This window comes from Typha angustifolia, chromosome 9, assembly GCF_048772165.1.
Source record: "Typha angustifolia cultivar Huaian chromosome 9, ASM4877216v1, whole genome shotgun sequence".
Lineage (NCBI taxonomy): Eukaryota > Viridiplantae > Streptophyta > Magnoliopsida > Poales > Typhaceae > Typha > Typha angustifolia.
In genome coordinates, this window is record NC_133247.1 from 506,762 (window position 1) to 528,026 (window position 21,265).

The following is a 21,265-nucleotide window of genomic DNA, read 5'->3' on the forward strand; positions in this document are numbered from 1 at the left end:
AAAATTTGCATATAACACTTTTACATTTTAATAATATTATGATTGACACTTTATATTTTTACTATTTATAAATCGAGTTCTATAATTTAGTGAACATGTGTAAAAAATATTTTGGATTAAATTTGAATTAAGACCGTTTGTACATATGAGATTATTTCGTCGAATTAATATTTTTAAATGACTAAAATATCTATAGTATATGTTGAGTAAGTACAATTTAGCTAATGATAATTTCATAATTTTTTCAGGTTAAGGTTAAGTTTAATTGACAATTGACAGATCTTTAATGGCAAGATATTCTTTACATATATACCTTAAATTATAGAGTATAATTTATAAATAATAAAAATATAGGACGTAAACTGCCTTAAATTATAGAGCATAATTTATAAATAATAAAAATATAAGATGTAAACTATAATTTTATTAAAATAATGTTATATACAAATTTTTCTAAAAAACTAATGCTCACATTACACTTCGGATGCATATAAAAATTCATTTTAAATACATAAAACCAAACCATCGCGTGAGTCGTACCGGTAGTTCAACTTTCGCTTCGCAAACATCAAATTTTACTTTCAAGAGAAAATCATAAAATTACTCTCTTTGTATGACAATTTATAAACATTTTTCAATTTCATGAATGAAAACGAAGAGCAAAATATTGTCCTAGCCATCTCTTCTTTAAAAAAGATGGATAATATCTCATCATCGTAAACAAAACAACAAAATTGATTGCTCAACCCTGCGACAGGAAACTTTGAAACTATAATACAGTAGACCAATCAACCAATTTACAAGGGAAGCTACAAGCATATGGTACAAACCTCTCTAACTATATTGGCAATCTACATCCTTACCCCAGATTGAATCCTTTTAAAGACCGTCTCAACCGAAGAGGAATCTATATCAAATCCAAAACTTTCTCCCCCGTACTGCACATACAGGTATTCTTTGGAAGCCAACGGTGGGGGCAGAAGCTCAGAGATCCCAGCTAAATCTGGGCTTGGTGGCACAGGAGCGTCCTTTTTATTCAAGGAATAATACAAATCAGCTAGGAGAAGCCAAATAAGATCGGGGTCAATGCACGCAAGGCCTGCTAATGCTTTGACAGCAGCTTCTCGAAGACCTGCCATGCTACTGCAAGCAATACCTACGACAAGGCCGCTAACCTTCTTTAGAACACTTTCTAAAGCTGTGGCACTCTTCCTATTCGAAGTTATCTCAGCAATCATGTCCAAAACGGCAGACTGTATTTTTTGATGGGAGATCTCAGACATTGGCTCTTCTGAAGAGGTAGCTCTATATGGTAAAAGAATTGCTTTCTCATCCTTCTGTGGCATGGTCCTCCGAAATGGCGATAAGGTTAGCAGCTTCCAAATTACAGGTCCATCATTACGGAATCGACGGATAAAGAATTCTCCACCAGATATCACGATTGTTCTACTTAAGACACTTGTGCATTTCTTGACGACAGCCTGGCCACAAAAGCTGAGTCTAATAAGATCAAATATCATTTTAAAGGAAAGAAAAAGGATAGCAACTATGAACTATTAAGAAAGATCAGCAACTTGAAGACTTATGAGCATGAAGTGCACAGAGCTGTTATAAAAAGCTACTACTTTGCCTCCATAGTAAATTCTTTTCATAATAATATATTGAAGTAAAAATGCATAAACCCTCACGATAAATTTTGATTCTGGAATAGTGCATAATACAACAGGTTTACAGCATTTTAAATACACAATGTTGCTTAATGATAATTAGAAACAAATTTTCCTATCCTAGGAAGGTGGTTACTAAAAGGTGCAGGCTAGTATAATTTTGTGATTCACCATTTGTACTAATGGAGCCTCTCTTGTGTTTGATATGCTTTTCGAGTATGACACATATGGTGAGTATGATTTAACCTGAAGTTTACATAATTGCAAAAAGCCTTGAACAACAAATATTTTGATGCTTAAGAAAGAAAGATGGAAAATTTGTGTATCCCATGTGTTATTAGTTCCAGAGAACAGGGGAAATCCATATCTATGCTTAATGCTGGAAGCATGAAAACCAGAAATTAAATTAATGATATCTCTCATATATTGAAAAGCAGAAAGGTGGATGTGCTTTACCACTGAAATCTTATTTTTGAGACAAATAACCAAATAAGGCCAGATTTTGTTCACAGCTGGAAGCAATCTATTCTCGTCAACTTCTTCATCTGCAGCATCTATAGTATCTTGAAGGCCATTCAGTGATAATAACTGAATTGCCTTGTCGATTGTTGCTTTGGTTCTCTTCTCATGCTTATATGCTTCTTCCACTTTAGCAATAGATATGACTGCATTCTGCAAATAGTTCAAATAATCTTAGAAAGCAAGGAGGAAAAAAAGATTTTCTGAAAGACCAAAACCAAATGAGGGAAATTTGTCCCAACAACATGTCATCTATAAAAATACATCAGAGAAAAATCAACAAGGTTATTTACTTTCCAGACAAAGGAAAATGAAATTTGATGCATGATGAGATTTTAATCATGAGTCCTCTAAGAAAAAAGGCCAAGCCATTTCTTAATATAACTTGATTCTTATAAAAGGTTAGCTTATAAAAAAATGCTATCAGAACAAGCTGATTGGAACTTCAAAAATTTCAGAATATTGTCTAAATGGCATTATGAGCTCTTTGAGTCTATAAAAGTAAACCCAAATTAAACCCCTTATGCCCAAACAGTTATTTCAGTTGACAAAAGTACTTTATCTCAATCAAACTAATACCTCCACGATCTCGAGAGCCACCAGAGAAGCTGATTCACTGAGCGAAGAAAGAAGTGGAGTGGCAGCTACTAAGCAAGAGCCAATGAGAGATCCAACTATTCGTCTGTATCTTCTCATCTCATTCAGCTTACATAACAATTCGTCCCAATATTCCAAAGAAAGACATTCTTTGTGATTAATGTCCACCTTTTCTGAGTCCATCAAATCTAGAATTAAGAAAGCTCACAAAAACTGGTTACAATAAATAAATAAAGCTAGAATTAAGGGAAAGGCAGAAGATGTTGCACATCGTTTCATTGATACTTGAATAGTTGAATGTATCATCTATGTCATATATTAACCTAGGCCCTTCTTTATAAACATGCACGCTGCTCTGCTACTTGTGTTTGGACCTCTTTCTTAATCCTACTTAAAAGCTAACCAAATACCGCTGTAATCTCTAAAAGAAGTTTTAAACATTAAAGCCTACTTAAATTCTTCGTGAGAAAGCATCCAATACAAACTGTAAATAATAGCAGCCTTCAACTCTGGCCTCCAAAACAAAAGGAACTAATTACACCTAAAGAGGGCACCCGTCAACATGCAGCTAGATAAGCAAAGGGAAGAGCATATTATGGAAAAGCATCAATCGAAAGATTGATTACCTGATATTGCACTAGTTTCTTGGTGGTCCTTCATCATATTCTGGACTATATGAACATTGGAATCAACTTCCACATAAAATGTTTCCGCCTCATTGGGCAGCCTAAAAGCTTCATGTCTTGATGCCTTGGAAATCTCGCCAACCGCCTAAGCAAAGGAACTCTAATAACTAATTATGAAATATGTACAAATTATAAATAGGAAAATTGCTCTTAGCAACAATAACATATGCCAATGATACAACCAACTAATCCAACCATTTATTGTATTGCACACTAATGTACCATGATGTATTTTACAAGAGAGTATATCCATTAAGATTACAGATACAAATGTCATTGGTTGAGGCACAAATTATAGCTGATTGTACATGCAAAAGAAACCGATATAATCACTCACACTGACAGCATCAAAGAAATTAGCTCCAGATCAAAACTATCATGAGCAGAAGACCTAGAGAAACTGCATAATGCTCCTTAGATGGAAAGCAAGGTAGTACCATGAAAAAGCATATGCAAACTAGTAAAAACTGCAAAGATCTTCAAGACATCGATTACTGGTGTTGCTACTTTTGCAAGCTAAGAAGTAGACTAATTTGATGGACAAAATGTGAGGAAATCGACAGCTCAAATGTGGGAAAGCTTCATTGGAAAGTTAAACATTGGAGAAGATCTCAGTTAGATTAATACTTATGGATTCAGACAGCAATGATGCCAAATTTACGGTAAGGTAGTCTCTAAAAGTAAAAGAACCAAGGAATCTGCTATAGAAAATAGACATGTTTGTATCTGTAAGACTATCAGCATCCACCTGATGCCTAATGGGGGTACACAAGCCTCCAAAGAATTCTATGTGGAAATGGCTTCATGATAAAGAATTGGTATTCTTATATGTACATAGTTTTCTAGCTTTGACATATCCATTCATACATAACTTTGTTCTAGAATGAATAAGATTCATGTTCCATAATTTGCAGCATAATTGAGACAATACAGGTATATGCACATGAGGAAAATTCCATGAAGGCCAAAAAAGGCATTAAATGACCACCTAAAGAGTTCAAACTAGATCAGCAAAACTTGTTAAACACACATGAAAGCATGCATGTCTGTCAGCACGAGACTGACAATCTCTAATTAAGGGTAGGGCACCTCACTGCATGAGCATCGATGTACACAGTCTCACCATTCAGGGAGATTAGTTCCCTGGCTCAAACCAATGACCACATAAATGCAGACATTGACCATCAGTACTTAAGGACACATGTTGCACTATAGGGTCAAAGGATAAAATTTGATGTCTTCCTCCTTTTCTCCTTACACATTTCCATAAATTAGATTAACAATCTTGGATAATTCATTACTTCACCAAAAGATAAGAGTTATCTACCGCAAAATGGCATATACACATAAATCAAGAGAACGAAAAAAATACTTATCATTTGTTCAAATTTATCTACAAGTTAAAAAAATTAATGCAGTAAAATTACATAAATAGACAGCAGCTAGATCAACTTACCTATAAGATAACATAATAAGCAAGTAAAGCCTGGCAGCAGGAAAACCAGGGAAACTAGCTAGAAGAGAAATATGGAACTTCTAAATTCTCATGGGCAATTCTACTTATCCTAAAATCAACAGGTGCTATTACAATAAATCTATTTTCTACAAAGATATGTATGGGGTCGCTTACATTATCAAACACCTACCAGGAGAATAACATAAATATATACAGTTAAAAAAACGTACATGCCTCAACAGAAGGAAAAGTTAAATTTGAGCAGGTTAAATAAATGGAAAAGAATAAAGGACGACCTTCAGAAATGGAACAGTTAGATGTGGGTGCTCATGCCTACCAACAACCTCCAGCTCTAGAGAAATAGCTCTCATCTGCGCAAATTTGTCAACAAATTAAAAAATCTATTGAGAATAAGACTTGTGTGCCAAAAATCAAAGACCACAAGAAATACTATCAAACAAAAGCAATTCCAATAAAGTTTTAAAATAACATTTTATGTACTCATTCATGAAGTACATTATATTTAAAGAAAAGTTTAGTTGGAAGTGTTCAAACAGTTTCAAGATCGAAGGTATTTAATAAGATAAACCTGTGAAGAAAGCCTTATTGAAGCTCAACTGGAGAAATCTCCACCACTAAGCAATCATGTATTAAGGTAAAGCAGCAGTTCTAACAAATTAACATTGTGGAGACAAACCTCGAAGAAGACCCTGCTACCAATTTCACTTGTTAAGTTCTCATTCACTTCAGAAATATTTTTTTTTATTCTAGAATACAACTCATTATTCTAGAAAAACAGTTAAATATCATAATAATTATATTCTAGAATACAAATATTATTCATCAAAATTATATTTTATACCACATATTAACTCAGTTAATAATTTACCATTAATATCTATTCTATCAACCTACTTTATATCAAATCAAAAAGTATTTATGATAATTTCATATAAGTGAACATAGTAATAATTATTTCTAAAATAAAAACCTTATTTTAAAAATAAAAAAAGAAATACTTATTCTAAAATTAATCCTATTTCTAAAGCAAACGAAGCCTAAAAGTATGCACTCAAGTATCCTCAACAATAGAAAGCAAGCACAATAAACAAAAAGGTAAAGAACTGTAATGCAAGAGACATCATTTCTAGGCACCAGTAAATTACTTTAGCTTGCCCAGTTTTAATCAATGCCAGAAATCTAAGAAACCCAACAAAGTTCCTAAGGCAATTGAGACACACTCGCATATTAGATGCTCTATATGCATAACTTACATAGAGGAATGTGTGCACAATTTTATTTTATCATGGTCATATATTTCAATAAAAAAACTAAGTTCACAAGGCAATAAATGTACTCCTGCATACCATATACACTTTATACATAGCTTACACAGGAATATGTCAACAATTTTATTGTATTACAATATATAGTCCTTTTTTTCCTAAATTGGAAAGATAATAGGAAAAATTATACCATTTACTCATTTAGTAAGGCGCTCAGAGCCCCACTTGCAATATAAAATTATATACACTACAATAAAGGACATCATGAGCAAAGCATTTTGCTGTACCGGCTCTTCCAATAATGGCAGGATATCACGAGCAGCACCAACACATGATAGCATAGCAGCAAGAACATCAGGAACATGGGGATTGAGATCCAAATGACGCAATTGTCTACATAAAGAGTCGACAACATAGTCGGCATTTGCCACAACCAAAAGCCGCACCTGTTAGAAAAACATATATCAAGCATGAATGACTGCTTAATTTTGAGTGAATAGTTTAAGCACTTACAGTAGCGTGGCCAGAAGCAGCAGCAAGCACTTTTAAGACAGCATCTGATGCAGTTCTTATCTGAATGTTTGAGCAGATCAGTTTTTGAAGTAACAGGTAGAGAGAAGAGTGCATTAACCCACAGCATGCAAAATCTTTCCCAAGAACTATATTAAATATCCCTAGTCCATCAATGATAACCTGAAAATCGAAACTTAATTAATATTCAGTAAAGCAGCGTCTTTCAAACCAAAATACATGGAAACAGAAAAAGAAGAAAGAGGAAGGAAACAAATTCATTGGCTAAGTTGTGTAGCAAATATTACCTGCTGAAGTACTGTAGTATCACGGAAGAAATGCAGTGGAAGATCTAATTCTGTTTCTTGTTCTAGCGAAAGTGAATCCTGATCTATTGGAAGATCCCACACTTCTGGAGATAAATATTCATGTAGAATACTCCCAATACAATGGATTGTGTGATCAGTTCCATTTTGCAACATCCAAGCTTTTCTATTATATGTAATTTTGCTAGCTTGATCATTATCCATAAATTCCCCGCTATGTGAAGTTGCTTCCTTTGCACCAGCATTGCTGAACATTTTTAGATATAAGCTGATTGATTGATCAGATAACCCATATATTATTTCGTTAAGCATACAAACTGCAGCACTTGTCTGCCGCATTAATTGCCCTGATCCAATATGTAAATACCAAGCACGCCAACCTTCTTTATTAAAATCTTTCTTCTGCAGTTCTGATGTCAACTTTCGAAATCGATCCAGCAAAATATCCACAAGAACTGACAAAGACATACCAGTTGTCCAACCTAACATGCATAACCATAGCAGAAACAAAATAATTTAATAAAATATCAGAAATCTATATCAGTTAATGGGAGCAGAATATGGATTTGCCATATTGCTACACAAATACAGATTTAAAATTTTTTTTGAAGTTCATACCTGCCACAGTGGATAGACCGACAAGTCTAAGTATTCCAGCAAGAGCAAGGTAGATTTTCTGGCTGCTGTCACGGACAAACCAAGGCGGTATATGAGGGATCTCATAGTTGCTGTATACGTTTACAGGGCTTTGCAAGTCCGTATCTTCAACGAAAGAGACCTTTGAGACAGAAGCTGGAGCACTCTCCAAACCATGACTTGCATCTTTAAGGTGAGCACCAGCTTTTAACTCAGCAACAGAAAACAAGTATCCAACTGACAGGGGCTTTGTTAAAACGAGTTTATCAACAGAACCAGCAAATTGTGAACTATGACTCAAGGATAAGCCTATACAATCAAAGAGCTTAGCAGCATTGGCCTGCCAATGCAAAGTAGTATGAGGGACCGGTATAGATCAAAAGAACGCTAATAGTTAAACAATAACGAAAAATATCAGAGCATGGAGAAGAATAAAAAAGAAGCATGTAAAACAACAAAATAATCAGAAACACGATCACTACAGACCCAAGTAATGACAAACTACAATTCAGGAAGAACTAAATACCGTAGTTTCAAGTAGTCATCTAACCAAATAGTTGGGCAAAGGAAGGAGATAATGCCACAAAAAGCACCAATAAGTTAACTACTAAATTAAGTAGCTCATGTTACAAAGATTCCTAATTTGTGGCTAAAGTGATTTTCTAGCCCGGAAAAGATCCACCATCTTATAAGCATCGCATCTTGCCCTCTATTTCTTCTTGAAACTTCACAATGAAGGTTAGCTGTGTCAACTTCAGCCTTGGCAAGAACACTGAAAACTAGTCTCACGAGAAAAGAACAAAGACATACTAGAGGTATAAATAATGAACAAAATCAGTCAAAATAAATGCATTTCTGCCATCTGAATGACAACGGAGAAAGAGTTTTTTTCACAAATGTGTGTCATTAGAAGACAAAAAGGTCAAGAGATTTGCAGAACAAGGAAAAACCAAAGTTACAGTCAACAGTTCAGATAAAGTTTGAAGTTCTCATACATGACAAAGGAACTAAGAGGAACATTTGTGAACCACATAATGAAATTCCCAATCATCAAAGAGAAAAATGAAAAAAAAAAGGTCCAAATATAAAATCCATAGAGTGCATCAGTCACCAGGTGAATAAGAAAAACAAGACGAGAACATTTAGACTTACAGGAGAGCCAAGAAGATGATTTATTACGTGCTGTGGACCTGCAAAATAAATTAAAGCCAGTAGTTTCCTTGCATGTGAAAGTGCAACTGCCTCTTCACTTCCAAGTATAATGCGTGGTAGCTGTTCAATGAGTCTGTTTACAAAAACAAGTTGAAAATTAAAATATTTTTCCAATAGTCATGTTCTCCATTCATTAGATAAAACAAGGCAGAAACCTGGTAAATATCTCTGATATCTCATCTTCTGTTAAAGAACTTCCTCCCTGAATGAAAAGATAGTGGAGTGATTCTTGTGCAGCTTCAGATACAACCACCGCATCATCACAGACAAGAACACATAGACATTCCTGCCAACAACAAAGACAAGAACAAAAATTTGACTAGAAATTAACCTCGGCATACGTAATAAACATTACACATAAGAAGGGAATATTGTAATTTGATGATATCAAATCATAAACGACTATAAAGTGTCCTTTGATGCCATAGGTATTATCATAAAATGAGAAACAAAATGATCTTACAGTATACTCCTTCATATCTCACAAAATGAGTACAAGAATATATCTCATAGAACAGTTGCTTTGAAACTCACCAAGAGCATTAATTTGCTCCTCTTCAGACTGTAACTGCAATTTGACAACAGCCCTCTTATAGCAGCAACAAGTGCTTTCCTCACTTTCTCTGCAGGATGAACAGAAAGCTGAAGAACATGTAACAAAGTGAGATGATGTAAGAGATTCAGGTAACTAGAATAAGTTTATTTGTTTATGAAGGAAAAAAAATGCATACATGTGGAAATATAGCAGAAAGCAATTTATCAACATTTGCCGTAGTTTGGCTGATCCACTCCTTCGAACGGTGGACATGTAAGGATCGTGCATCAGCATGATTATACTTAGTCTTCTCTCTATGTGCATCCTCGGTTGACTGATTGAGTGATTGTTCAGCTATATTACTGGCCTGAGTTTGCACATTTGCTGGTAAATGACGAAGCACCTCCAGAACAGATTCAGTAGACTCACTGTCACAAGGAAAAAACCTAGCAGTCTCATGTGCAGAAATCTCAAGCTCACGAAGATTTTCTTTATCATTTAGAACTATCATCAAGGATTCACTCAACCCAAGAATAGCATGCTCAATGCTCAATGCACTTCCAGCAGCACCAGTAATTATATTCTTGGATATATGCAGAGCTTTTGCAAAGCGACTGACAATGCCAGGTAGAAAAAAGGCAAGTGCATCAGCAGAGCCAACCTAAATATCAAAATTGAGATCAATAATGCAAATGCGGTTCTGTGGAAAATTAAAATAGGGGAAGAGGTTTCCAGATATTCTTATAACTGGAGTCAATAAAAAGATGGTATTGACAACTCCACATCATTACATTGTTTTGGAGAGTTGGCTCACCACTTTCAAGAATCTGAAATATTTAACAATAAGTGGCAGACCACTATGCGACATGATAGGAGTTGATTTTTTTTCTTAAAAACAATTAATGGAACTTACACTAAGTTGCCAAGCAGATACATCTTGTTTTTCAATCCTGATAACTTCAAGTACACCAGACAGAGATTCTTCTACTCAACACAAGTTGTTAGTTACTGATGATTCCATCTCCTTGTAACTTCTTTTATGTTCCTAAGCACTTGCCTCGTTCCTACTTGCTAGGATATCAATTTAAGCTGAATTACTAATACTAAAAAGTTGGATATTAGGAAAATGTTACTTATAGTTCTAACAAGTTGGATCTTGTTGGACAGTAGCAAGGAAGTCAGAAAAGGATTAGAAAAGAAGTTGACTGATAATGGAAGTTAGTCCAATTGATATTTCAATATGACATTCTAACTGCCGAGCTATTCCTTGCAACTTTTCTTGCAATTTAGTTATCTAATATTGAATATGAAGCCAAATCTAGAATCAAATTTGCTTAGCTTAAAAAATGTCATGGTTTGACAATCCTTCCTAGAGCACAGAAGGTGCACATACAGAGCAAGTATTAACTAATTCACCGTTATACTGAGGTTACTACTGTTACTGACCTTTGCAACAAGAAGACGTAGTGTAAGAAATGCTTCCTTTCGAAGATTGGCACTCCCAGTGTGTCCTCTCAATGCCTCAGTTTCTGCAGTCTTTAGAAAGGAACTTCAGCTCTTATTGGTAAAGTTAATTAAGAATTCTAAAAATATGAGCAGAAGAACATCATAGGAGCAACATAAACATGCAAAGTTGAAAATATATAAATGAAACTTATGCTCCCTACTTGCAAAAGAAGTGATAGCCAGTGCCCCACAGCAGCAGAAGCATTTTGTGACCGGAGAAATGCAAGCAAACATTCATCAGGTTCCGCACAGTAATTTGAGGAACTCACATGGTCAACTTGCAAAGTAATAACAGATAAAACTGTGGGCAAGAAAACTGTTTGCCTGCACGAGCAGGAATTGACAGAGCATGGTTGTAACTGGAGAAGCATAGCCCTAAAGCATCTTACTATTCCTTCTCGGAACTCTTCTGAAGCCTCAGAAGGTGATAGCATAGCCCCAGAAGTCAGTTTCTTCAGCACCACAACCATCTGAAGAATCATAAGAGAGGTGCAGTTTCAAGAATTAGTCCAAATGAAAATAAGGAGACCATAAGAAAACAGATTGCCTAACATGTAAAACTCACTCCAGGAAAGTTTCCACTTCCCTTCCTTTTACATCCATGGTAGAAGAAATGAAAAGAAATGAAACAACATTACAAATGGAATCAGCCAACTCCTGCCTCATATAGCTGATCTAGTGAGACCCGTCAAAATGTGAACTTGTTGGACAGAATCTAAGTTACACAGTCAATACTGGACATAGTCCTATATTGACATTGGTTAGGGGAAACCACCCGACAACTTGATCCCACATTCCCTATATACTCTCTGTTAGAGTCCATCTCTTCACAGTAACCATTTAGACTTCCCATCCTCCTCTCAGCTTCCAAGATATCATCTCATCTCATGATGGTCGCAGCTTCCCTCTTCTTCACTTCACAAGATATTCTCTCCTCTTACAATGCACTGCCCATGCATTTGCAGACAAGAAATGCAGTCCCCATCTCTTCATCTTGTGCATGGAAAAGTGTATGACAACTGATGAGTAAAAACTTAGACCAGATATTATTCTTGGATTTGAAAGCAACCAGGCAGTCAACAATGAACTTCATAACAAATGGTATAAAATTGCATATGCTACAACTACTGTCGGAACATTCTCACCAGTCACCAGCAGACAGTGGCATTAGCCCATGTTGCAGTAAGAAAATGCATGGGGAAGGACATAAGAGTACTCAAATAACCGAAGCTGAGCAGGAAGCGAGGCACAAAGTTCCTCAGGACATGATACAATAAATGTCTGAAATCCTCTGACTCACGCTATTATAGTTTGATCAATGAAATTCTAATCCCTAACCCTACAAGCTAGAGAATCCAATTCGTTCTACTTCTAACTGGTTTGCCCTATGTACTCCTCAAGGAAGTATTTCTTACACAAGCTTTAACACCAAGAAAGCAAAAATAGCACGCACCTGATTAATAAGGTTTCAACAATTTATCTAGATTCTCTCGATATCTGATTCGAAAAACACGGAGAAACTTTCCTAAAGTTTCTAGTGAAAAAGAAAAGGCAATCAACCTCCAAAAGCATGCACCTGATTAACCGATCCCAGACGGCATTTCATCAAGAGGGACTCGAGGCACATCAAGACACCTTCTGCCACGCTATCGCCGATCTCAAGAACACCCAAACTCTCCTCTGAACCTCCCTCCTTCTCCTTTCTGCACCCCACCGCCCCGTCCAGCAACATAAGCAAAGGAAACAAGGTATAACTGCAACAGATAGACAATAAAGCCAACTTCCTTCAAATCAAATCAAGAACACACGATATTTCAAGAACTGAAAGAAAGAGAGAGAGGGTTCACTCGAAGCAGGATTGAAGGGCGGGAGGAGGAGCATGACGGAGGAAGTCAGCCATCTCCGGGAGGAAGGAAGCGGACTTCTTCTTGATCTTAGGGTTTCGGAGGAGATCGAGGAGCTCGACAGAGTAGGATTTGAGGCGAAAGAAGACGGTCGACAGGGTTTCGTCGGGGAGCTCTTCCATGGCGATCTCTGGATCTCGAGGGTTCTGGGTTTTGGATGTAAATGGGGTGTGGTGGGTGTTTGATAGTCTGATGTTTTAAAAGGAATTGCGCCTTCGAGAGAGAAAATATTAGGAAGACGGAGTCTTAGAGAGGCCCAACTCAGCACTTCATATTGGGCCGAAGAATAAGCCCATTTAGATTCACAAATTCTCGATAATTACTTCGAAGGACACCTCAAGAAATTCCTATTTATTAACCATATTTCCATTTGAAAAATAAAACAGGTGGAAATTCTACTTTCCTTGTGGGAAATAAATGACTCTCTCACTCAAGTCTTTGTCGTTTGTTTCATTTTTTGCATGTTCTTTTTACTTACAAAATGTGGTTGAATGAATAGATGTTACAAATAGAATCTTAGGTAGCCAACAGTGATTTGATCATAGATGCTTGATGGCTAGAGGCAATTTAATCTACTTTAAATTGGCAGTATACTTAAAATTAAACTATTTCTTAAACTTTTATTTGTATCTCTATGCCTTCTATGGTTTAGACTAATATCAAACCGTTAATTTTCATATCCAACCTTAGTAGAGAATTCTACTAAGTGGAAATTATTATAATACTCGTATTACATTAATAATCTCATTATTTGAGTAAATATGAATCTTCTGCTCATATTTTTGAAATAATTAAAAATTTTCATTCCATAATCATATAATCTTATTTAGGAAAAAGATTGAAGAGGTTAAAAGTGCACTTTATTTTAAATTTGAATAATAGGATATAGTGAGTAAATTTATTGGAAGATGGATTTGTGACATTTTATTCGGGACTGTGGAAAGATTCTCTCTAATAAATTTTAGTTTTCCTTTTGTACTTTCTCAATTAAGTCTGGATAGAATAATTTCACATTAGTCTAAACCATAATGAGGCAACAAGTGGATGTTTATGGGGTAGTATAATTTTAGTCTAAACTACACAGGGCAATTTGTAATTTACCCCCTTATGTCAGAGTAGGTGACAATAACTGACACGATGATGTTGCTTATGGTGGTTAGATTCTCATTTGATAGTTGGATACTCATGTCAAAATAATCAGATCACTGCCTGGAACAAAACTTGAGATGAAAGTAAGAAAATAAATCTTCACACACACACACACACACACAGAGAGACTATGTTAATGTAGTTGATGATCTAATGCTTACGAGAGCATGATGATAAATAGGCAGCATCAGATGGGTGGTTGTTACATTGCTATCGGTTAATATAATATCATATCATAGTAATTAAAGCACTAAAATGTTGACTCTTTGATAGGAATGATGTAGTCCCACACCCTATTAAGACTTCCCACAGTCCTCCAAAATAGACCATTTTGGTGTACTCTAACCTACCTAACTTACAGTTCATGACAAAGTACTAAGACCCCATCTCCTCATCATATAGATTCAAAAGAGAGGGAGAGGAAGTCTCCTTTTGAAAATAACCTGTCATTTGATCTCCTTCCATCTCACACCAGAGTCCCTCTTGAGTGTCTTCTCTTGCTCCAAATAAGCCAAGCTCCATCTCTAAGTACTCCAACCACCCTATGTTCTCACATCCGGTGCTTGATTCCTTCTCTAAATTTGTTGGATTCTCCTTAACACCAGCCTTCCCTGGACTCTGTAAGTTGGCTTCGCTGTCATCAATCATGACCCAGAATTCCGGTTCGATAGGTATATCAGATATCTCCAAAGGATTCTCCTCAGCCTCTTCTGGATCATTGTTATCGAATGCTTGTCCATCTTCACCCACATTGCTGTTTGTCACAAATGAGTTCGACGAAGATGAACATGAAGACGTAGTTAGAGAAACAGAATCTAATTGTACTTCACAATTGCTCCACGTGCCCTTGTTGGGCTCTTCAGGGATCTCTGTCTTATTGAATGAGGGATCCATATCCTCTATGCCATCACTCTTAGCTTTGAGTTGATCCGAGCAAGAGCAAGGGGTGGCGGAGGATGACCTTGGGCCCTCTTCAGGCTTGATCTTTTGTTCTTTTGACACCAATCTCTTCTTTAAGTGTGTGTTCCAGACATTCTTGATCTCATTATCAGTTCTCCCTGGTAGGCAAGAAGCAATTTTTGACCACCTGCAAAAGTACCATTGAGCAATGCTTCAATAATAAGTATAATATGATGGATTGCCAACGCTGACATCTTACTTGTTTCCGAGCGAAGTATGTAGCTTAATTATAGTTTCCTCTTCTTCGTTGGTGAAATTTCCGCGCTTGATGTCAGGGCGAAGGTAATTAATCCACCTCAAACGGCAACTCTTTCCACATCGAAGCAGACCTATTCAAGTGGCAATTCAACTAGTATCACTGTTCCATTAGCTAATAAATTTGATCCAACAATTGAAAAATAAGCAAATTTGAGCTTATAAAGGCTGTTAAATTGATTTAAGAGAACAAACAAGTTACCAGCTTTCTTTGGAAGGGCACGCCAATTTCCATGCCCATGTTTTCGAATGTAGGTTATGAGTCTTATATCCTCTTCTGGTGTCCATGAGCCCTTGTTCAGTCCCACCTTCTCACAGCACGGAGCTCGACCCCTACCCATGGATAGAACCAATGTTGATGCACACTAAACTCCTCTAGTTGCTGATAAAAGTTAGTGACTGCATGTATATATATACCAGAGGATGAAAGAAGAGGTGATCTACTGAAAAGGGCAGTTTCACCAAGATCTGGGCCTACACTTGGATTCCATCCTTACCAAACTCAATCGTACAGTTATACATATGAAAGGGCATCTATAAGGCTAGTTATTTCTTTGACTCGAAAAGTTACTACATCGCTCTCTTGACCGTGTGAATATAGAACTGATTGGTTTCAAATAGAGCCTACAATAGAAGTGCAATTATGAGTAAATGATATATATACATTAAACCTGTTTGATTAATTCTTAGGAAACCTAAAGTAGGATTTGATTGAATTTAGGCACAGACCCACATCTGCAAGGTGATGGTGTTGTGTTGCAAGGACGTAGGCGGCACATGTGTGCCCACTTGTCAAGGTTATTTGATCATTATTATATGGCTGAGTAGGAATCCACCGCTATATTTTCCCCCTGTATTCATCAGATTAATACTCCTTAGGTAGATCACCAGCATCATCATTACCTCAGCTTATAAGATCTATGTCAAAAAAAAGAAAAGAAGAAGAAATTCTCAGTAATTCAGAACCTTCTGCATTTTATTGTCAGCAGATTCATCACCATTACCTCAGCTTCATCACCAACGTGTAAAGAATGTTACCTCTATAACTACATAGAAGGACTAGACATTATTTTTGAAGCATCCTTGTACTTTTAAGTAGTAAAAAGATAAAGTTAAGATGAACTATATTGTCAAAAAGCCAAACTCGTTTTCATGTAGATGATCTTTTCATAGTCTGAATGCCTTTGGCCCCGGGGTGAAGTATTCCTAGCCTGCTCAAGTGCTGCTAATGAGACTTGGTGCTTTTATCACTTGTACAGGGTAAGATTCTGTGATCACCTTAGGTCCTAAGTTAGCAGGCTCTACCAACATCAGATGAATTAAATTCTATCCCTACAACCTCCTCTACAAATATTCGGCAATTGTGATTGAATAGAGAGAAGATACTGCACTTTGTGATGATACGAAATCTCCATGCAGTTCAGCAACTTTGTGAAACAGTCTGTCAACAATCAGTTCTCAAATTACAGTTGCTTTCTGTTGCAATGTTTCCCAAAAATGTGCATCATGATAGACAGTAGTCTTTAAAATTAAGAAAGCATTTGAGGATACAACATTTCTCACAAATATGATCAAGACAGCATTTCATGTATAATAAATCATGTGAAGTAGTTAAACAAAAAAAAAGGGGGAGAAAACTAACTGATTCGATAAAATTAGTTCAGCTTTAGATTTTGAAGAATCTATTGCCTAAACACTTTTTTTCGATCAATATAATTTCAAGCTTTTATTGTTGCAAATCTCCTTCCACACCTCAACAAACCCTTGTCCTTGTAACCTTTGTCTTTATGTTGGGGCATCTTTACTATGATGTTACCTAACTTTTTGACATGTTTCTCAATTTACTCTTTCTTTGTTACAGAGGACTTTGAGGGGCTCTAAAATTCTCAACTTTGAATTATGATGCATCTAAAATCTTGACTCTCTTTATTTTTCTACCTCTAGGTTACTGATACTTCAACTACCTCTTTGAATTCATTAAGACAATGTAGGAGAAATTTAACCCTTGGTTATGAAGGAGAAATCTAACTCTAGAAATGTTTCTTTATAAGCTTATGAAGCTAAATGACTTCATGCTTCCTTCAGCATAATAAGATACCAAATAATTAGCTTGGATAGAATTAAGGAATCTTTAATCATTGCCTATATGACATGGAGTCATGATTTATTAGTCAATATTCCTAAGTCAATCTTTAATCACCACCATGCTTCCATATTTGGTAGTACAAGTACAACAGATGAAGTAGGATTTCCAAGATAGTGCCCCATTGTATATAACTAAGAGGATCATAACAAGATCTTGAAGGTTTATCTATTGTGTAACTTGTTTGAAATTTAATTTAGCCACAAAACAACTTAGAGTTCTTGATGCTATACTAATGAGAAGACTATTTAGGCTTTGCAGAGTTAAGAAAATGCGGGGAAAAAAATATCTAAGAGCGTGATGTGAGGTAGTATTCATTTTCTTCCTTTTCTTAAGATAGCATCAATCAAGTGGTCCAATATCTACCAAATATTTATGAACCAAACATTACAAGAATAAAAGAGCAGTTTGGCATAAAGCACTGTTTTATGCAGTTTGATAAGGAAGCAATATGCCAATTTGCCATTTTGTTGGAAAAAGAAACACAGAGGAGAAGGCGGAAATGCATTAGAGTGAACAGAATTGTTGAAGGACGACTATTGTTCTGCATGTATATTTAAACTAAGATATAAAAAACAACTCCTCCAGGGGTAAAGGTGATATAAATTTATTAGACCAAACCACTAATGCAAACTTATGCAAGCTGTTCCAAATAATAGCTTCATAACGATTTAGTAAAATTAGGTGACCGTTGCATAAGTGTGGCAATAATCTATTTCAAGATAAGAAGATAAAACAAAATGGGCTATTCTCCTTTTTTTTTTCTCCCTCAAATCATGGGTTATTCTCTCTCTTTTTTTTTCCTCAAATCTTCTTAAAAAATTTCAACCCGATGAGTCAAATTTATCCAAATCTGGAATCAAGGGGGGTTTCCAGCCCAATTCCAATCCTTTTACTTTAATCACCTATTTCTTTTCCTAGTACATCTTATCAGAGTACGTAAGGTCATAAGTGCATGTTTGCCACTAACTTGATAGCCTTGGCCACTATGAAATATCTTTTACAGAAAGTTAAATTTGCTTTATACAATCACTACCAAGAAAAAAAAGGTTTGCTTTTGAAGATCATCGAGTGTCATTAACACCCAATACAAAGCAAACCAGTTTAATTAAATAAAATTGTTGGAAGTTTAAGGTCCAGAAGCGGATACTCTACAGCCGGGTTGTAAACTTATCTAAATTAAGATATGCCTCTGAACCATGGGGTTATTTGCAGCAAACCAAAAAAGAAAAAAACTAAGTTTTAATAATAGTAAGATTAGGCTCTTGGAAACCGAGTGGGTCCATTTTCTACACTAGATGTATACCCTTTTATAATGAAGTACACACAATTTATATAGAAAGCATGCATAAAAATCCAAATACTACTATTACTAAAACTTAAGAAATTTTTTGTGCAAATGCCTACTGAACCATGGCATAAACTAAGGTTGTAATAAAGATGAGTACAACCTAGGTTTTAGAGAATCCCAAATGCTTTAGTAGGTGAATGGAGGCATCAATCTTTCAGAAAAAAGAAGCACATAAATTTAATAGCATTAAATCAACTCTGGAATTATCTTTGGTCCCCATCAGAAGGCTACAACCACAATAAAGTCGTTACAATTGACATAATTTTTAGCCCAAGCTAAAGTGGGACTTCGTAAGAACTATATGTATATTGTATAAGCCTCTAAAAGTCCTCTTTACTTCTGTTTTTTAAACAAAAAAAGGTCCTCTTTTGAACTGTTAGTGGTTTTAATAATATGTAACTTTTTTCTTCGGGTGCAGTTGTCACTGGGTGTAGGTAAGTTTGGATTGATTTAATTTAATGTTTCTATCATTGTTTGGTACTAAGTAGGATTTATATCTCTATTGAGTGGTTGTGATTGTGACATAATAGCGGTGTAAGCACAACGTGAACAGGAGAACCATGTGATGGTTCTCACACAGTTCTAAGTTGATGTCCTCTAATGCCTAAGCTAGTTTTCTGGGCAAGTCTCGCTTGCCTCTGAAGCAAGGACATTATATCTTCCAACTTCTCGTTGTTTGAATGTCCTATCCTTTGGTAAGAAGACACCATAGTCCTCTCTGGTGATTCCCAGTGGTGTTAATGGGCCGAACTCTTTAGCTTCTTTGGAATAATCCTTACAGGTTACAAGTTGGGCTAGAAGCCCATATCTAGATGTGGGCTTCTTTGCCTGAGCTACAGTGAGGCCCAATACGATGGGCCGTATCCCAAAGGTTAAGTCTAATAAGTGCTATTGGGCTTCTTTTGTACATATACCCCTATAAAATTGGTAATATATGTATATATTCTTCAAAACTGGATATTTATGTATAGACTCCTATGAAATATATTATTTACATCTAGAACCATCAAAATGTGATATTTGCATGGACATACCTTTCTAAAAGTCACTCTCGGAAACCCTTGAGCTGCCAAGTCGTCGCAGAGAGCACGCAGCCACCCCTCTCTCTCTCCCTTTTTCTCTCCCTCTGCTCGCTTGGAGAGTCGCAATGCAGAGGCAATCGATCGGCTCGCCTGGATCAAAGATCCAGATCAAGGGTGGCGTCTTCGCGGGAGGAGCAGCGGTGGCGGTGTCGGAGGTGGAGGAGGAGGAGGTGAAGGCGGAGAAGCCGATCCGCTCGAGCTTGCGGGCGGACCGATCCATCCACCTCATCCCTCTCCTTACCATCCTCTGCTTCCTCGTCCTCTACCTCTTATCTCACGACCCTTCTCCCAACGGTCTCCCACTCGATCTCACCTCTCTCGATCTTTTTTTCCTTGTTCTCCCTCGTTACTTGACCGTTTCTCTGGTTTGTTTCCAGATTTGGCGAGCTTCGGCATCGGCGCTAGGCTTCTTGATGCCAAAGGTACAATGCCTTTCCGTTAAGCGGCCCGATCCGACGTTTTCGTAAAATTTTGGGATTTTACGATATCTATTTTTCGGTTTTCGTAGCGGTGTCGGTTGCGGAGATCGGGCGGCACGACGTCAGCAGCGTGGTAGCGGCAGTACGGAGCAACCGGGGCTTGAAGGAGGAGGAGGAGGGGAAGGGGAAGCTCCGCCACCGCAAGCTGGGGCTTCTCTAGTGTCGGGCGCACGTGCGGCTGGTGCCTCCGCACGTGAGATGAGGGCAGGACGCAGGAGCCGTTGGAATGGCACGTGCACCGTTCAGTGTCGTGGGCTTTTTGTAGATTTGGATTGATTCGTTGTCCTATAAATTATTTTTTTGTTCGTCTAAATTCGAAAAAGTTTGGTTCGTCACCTTCAACTCTAACGTGCGCCGTGGCCGATCAACTCATCATAGCCCGTCGTACTGACAACTGGCTCCAGCTGGATGACAGCTGGCTAGCAATTAAGGCCCGCGGCAATTCCGCCTCCCAACGGGATAGACGTTTACTTCCACTGTGCCGCGGGAGCGACTTAAGCGCTTACTGGACTGGGGACTGGGCTACAGGGAGCTGCTTTACTGGAAGAGATAAACTATTAATAGTTGGCCCTGTGCCCTGTGCCCTGTGCCCTGGGAGAGCACTGCTTCAGTGCTTTTGGGTTTGGTTTGCTGCTGGTGCACTCATCAAGGGGACCTCCAAATTGCTTAGTTTTGAGAAATAATGGGCATTGCCCAGTTTTTGAATCCTCCGAACTGCTTAGTTGCACTTATGAATGGACATTTTGGTTGTATTCTTTATGTTGTGATCTGTGCATGAGTGACTAGGTTGGATAATGAATGCTTGAAATGTTAGGGTTTTTCTTTTATATTTGATATATGTACTTATATCTCTCAAAACACAATAATTGTACATGCATATTTTTGTAAAACCATGAATATTCGGTAGAGTTAAATGGGCAATTAAAATTTGAACAATTTAAATATAAAATAACAAAAAAAATTTATTCTAGTTTTTAAGCATATTTCTTAGTTAGAAATATCTTTT

At 36.8% G+C, this 21,265-nt stretch overlaps 3 protein-coding genes across 8 annotated transcripts; 1 reads left to right on the forward strand and 2 right to left on the reverse strand.

Annotated features, from left to right (window-relative positions):
- Positions 1-543: 543 nt before the first annotated feature.
- LOC140767409 (uncharacterized) lies at positions 544-13,022 on the reverse strand. 4 transcript variants are annotated; one of them, XM_073107304.1, is made up of 17 exons: positions 12,784-13,022; positions 12,513-12,690; positions 11,098-11,406; positions 10,877-10,966; positions 9,627-10,091; positions 9,430-9,537; positions 9,051-9,181; positions 8,836-8,968; positions 7,666-8,023; positions 7,030-7,529; positions 6,725-6,904; positions 6,499-6,657; positions 5,222-5,296; positions 3,410-3,554; positions 2,766-2,956; positions 2,124-2,339; positions 544-1,481 (listed from the first exon to the last, which is right to left on the reverse strand). In XM_073107304.1, exons 1-17 carry the CDS (start codon positions 12,960-12,962, stop codon positions 852-854), a joined length of 4,047 nt encoding a protein of 1,348 aa, XP_072963405.1. In that variant the 5' UTR covers positions 12,963-13,022; the 3' UTR covers positions 544-851. The 4 variants fall into 4 exon arrangements, with proteins under 4 accessions (XP_072963405.1, XP_072963404.1, XP_072963407.1 ...); XM_073107303.1 differs by having other exon boundaries at positions 2,766-2,971; XM_073107305.1 differs by having other exon boundaries at positions 1,314-1,494; positions 2,766-2,971.
- Positions 13,023-14,150: 1,128 nt separating this feature from the next.
- LOC140767682 (myb-related protein Zm1-like) lies at positions 14,151-19,817 on the reverse strand. 3 transcript variants are annotated; one of them, XM_073107676.1, is made up of 4 exons: positions 19,733-19,817; positions 15,407-16,055; positions 15,149-15,278; positions 14,151-15,076 (listed from the first exon to the last, which is right to left on the reverse strand). In XM_073107676.1, exons 2-4 carry the CDS (start codon positions 15,543-15,545, stop codon positions 14,365-14,367), a joined length of 981 nt encoding a protein of 326 aa, XP_072963777.1. In that variant the 5' UTR covers positions 15,546-16,055; positions 19,733-19,817; the 3' UTR covers positions 14,151-14,364. The 3 variants fall into 3 exon arrangements, with proteins under 3 accessions (XP_072963777.1, XP_072963775.1, XP_072963776.1); XM_073107674.1 differs by having other exon boundaries at positions 15,407-16,122; positions 19,733-19,786; XM_073107675.1 differs by lacking the exon at positions 19,733-19,817 and having other exon boundaries at positions 15,407-15,828; positions 15,934-19,567.
- LOC140767683 (uncharacterized) lies at positions 19,703-21,167 on the forward strand. Its single transcript, XM_073107677.1, has 3 exons — positions 19,703-20,074; positions 20,158-20,202; positions 20,289-21,167. The coding sequence occupies exons 1-3, from the start codon at positions 19,846-19,848 to the stop codon at positions 20,417-20,419; spliced, it is 405 nt and encodes a 134-aa protein (XP_072963778.1). The 5' UTR covers positions 19,703-19,845; the 3' UTR covers positions 20,420-21,167.
- Positions 21,168-21,265: the final 98 nt, after the last annotated feature.